General features: G+C 39.3%; 1 protein-coding gene across 1 annotated transcript; it reads right to left on the bottom strand.

Moving 5' to 3' along the window:
* Nucleotides 1-1814: 1814 nt before the first annotated feature.
* Nucleotides 1815-2282, bottom strand: LOC131149161 (protein GRIM REAPER-like). The gene has a single exon (XM_058099337.1). It carries the CDS (start codon nt 2280-2282, stop codon nt 1815-1817), a length of 468 nt encoding a protein of 155 aa, XP_057955320.1.
* Nucleotides 2283-2612: the final 330 nt, after the last annotated feature.

Here is a 2612-nt window from a genome sequence, read left to right as displayed (position 1 = left end):
TGTTTGAGAAAAAAATAGCTGATTTATCTTTATTCACCATTTGGCCAGTCCAGTTTTCATACTCCTTAATCACTTCCATTAACTGACTAACAGATTTTTTTCCAGTATTAGCAAAAATAACAACATTATCCGCGTACATTAAATACGATATAATAGGTGCACCACACGGGTGTGCAAATGGTAAAATCCGCTTCTCAGACAATTTTTTTTTAATTAATTTAGAAAGAATTTCTTCCATGATGATGAAAATATACGGCGACAACGGATCCCCTTGCCTCAAACCCCTTTTTGACTTGAAGAAACCTCTATAAGTGCCATGCATCATGACAGAAAACCATGGAGTGGAAATACAATTCTGAATCAACTTACAAAACCAGTTTGGAAAACCAAGAGCCTTAAAAATCTGATCTACCACCTGCCACTCCACTCGATCATACGCTTTGCTCATATCAATCTTTAACATTATACTACCTCCTCTCACCCGCCTATGTAATAATTTTGTCATCTCTTGAGTAAGCGTTATATTTTCAAAAATACTCCTCCCTTTCACAAAAGCACCTTGTTCTAAAGAAATTAAGTCACTCATCACCAACGAAAGCTTACCAACAAGGATTTTAGAGAAAATTTTATAGATTACATTACAAAGACTTATCGGCCGAAATTTATCAAAAGACTAAGGATCCTTTACCTTAAGAATAAGCACTATGTAAGAGGAACAAAAATACCGAGGCAACATATCACCTCTGAAAAATTCTTTTACCACATCCATCACATCATTTTTAATAATCTTCCAACATGTAATATAAAAAGAAGACCCAAACCCATCAGGTCCCGGGCTACTATTCACAGAAATAAACGAAACAACTTCATAAACCTCCTCCTCGGTCGGGTCTTCACTTAGCTGACCTATAGACTCCTCAGAAACTACCGACTGGATAATATCTTCCAGGTTTGACCTTTGCACCGAACTGTTTTGCCCTAAGAATTGCTCAAAATACTTCACAGCCTCATCATGTACCATTTGCCTATTTTCTAACACTGAACCATCAGGAAGCGTCATTGAATTTACACAAGAATTTCGTCTCTTTTGCGTCATCACAGCATGGAAAAACTTTGAATTTTGATCCCCGTCTATCAACCATTTCACCTTTGCTTGTTGCGCCAATCGAACCTCTTCCCTTCTATACCAAACCTCCAATTCAGTTTTAGAAACAAGGAACTCTTCTTCAACTGATTCCGAGTATTCTGTCTGCAGTAAATTCTCATAATTTTCCACCCTTTCCTCCAACTCTCGAATAAAACTACAAACACGACCGAAGATTTGTTTGTTCCACACCCTGAGCCTTTGTTTTAGCCTTTTTAATTTACCCGCCAATTTACACAATCCTGAATCTGCCACAATGTGTTCTCTCCAAGATGATTCAACCATTTCCAAAAAATTCCTATGTGATGTCCACATGTTCTGAAACCTAAACGGAGCTGGCCCATACCTCTCCATACTCGCACACAGCTGTAATAAGATAGGAGAATGATCTGAAGTATTTCTTTTCAACAAAGAAGTCTTAGCTTCACCATATTTTATAGAAAAAACATTATTAATCAACACCCTATCCAGTTTCGCCAAACTTCTTCTCAAACCTTGTTGGCCATTACACCATGAAAATTGATGTATTCAACAATGTATTCATGTAACTAATTAAGATGTAATAAATTCTAACCAAGTAAAATTACAAAAAAATTAATTTAAAAATGACAATAAATGAAATCTCTATGCATGGACTCGAAGTTTGTACATTGAAATGCTTTTGGTGTACTCATGAAGCATATCCGCAAGAACCTTTCTCGCATTTAACTCCCGAATCGCATGCTTTGTTGCACTTGCCGCAATGAAGTGCATCAAAACCAACGTTGGTGCATTTACCCCCACAGCATAGTTGCCCAAAACCACATTTGTGGCCGCACCTCCCACAGTTGTTCCTATCTCGAAGGACATTCCGACAATGGTTCTTACAGCAAAAGAGGAGGCTAGCACCATTGTTTGCTGAAATCCCATTGCATATGCTGCTACTAACTTCACAGTGTGTACCTTTCTTTATGATACTCGCCATAAATCGACCTCTTAAGGATCCGGTGTTGACTAATGGAGTGTCAATTACATACTCCTCATAGTCTTCAGCATTGGCAGCAATTAGAGAGGCCATTGGAGAGGGGGAGGCTAGTAATGTTAGAGGGAGGGTAAGGGTGAGAAGGATGGCTGTGAGTTGGAAGAGAGTGGCAGCCATATTTACTGCTGAATGCCTTCACTTGCCTGTAAGGCTGAGGAGATGCTGGAGATGGAATTGTTTTGTACGTGCAGTTGGTGGGTATAAGCCGAAGGAGATGGTGGGTATTTAAAGCATGTGGTTTACGATAAAAAATTTCCTCTTGGGAGGGAATGGGAAAGTGGTAAGCCCACAAGTAGCCAGTTCCAATCCCTGTGGCCAAGCGGTCGTTGTATTCGTCCAAGTTTACTGAGTGGGTTTGGCAGAGCTCCAAGGGTCAAAACCTTGGGCAACAAAATATAGAAGTAATCCTACGTCTGGCATGCATTTGAATGTTGCATTTTAAGTGGA

The sequence above is a fragment of the Malania oleifera genome, chromosome 1 (assembly GCF_029873635.1).
Source record: "Malania oleifera isolate guangnan ecotype guangnan chromosome 1, ASM2987363v1, whole genome shotgun sequence".
NCBI classification, from domain to species: Eukaryota; Viridiplantae; Streptophyta; class Magnoliopsida; order Santalales; family Ximeniaceae; genus Malania; species Malania oleifera.
This window is presented reverse-complemented; position numbering and strand designations above follow the sequence as displayed.

What these genes read in the sequence shown, in the direction of transcription:
- LOC131149161 (XM_058099337.1), bottom strand. Translation starts at nt 2,282, where the DNA reads ATGGCTGCCACTCTCTTCCAACTCACAGCCATCCTTCTCACCCTTACC.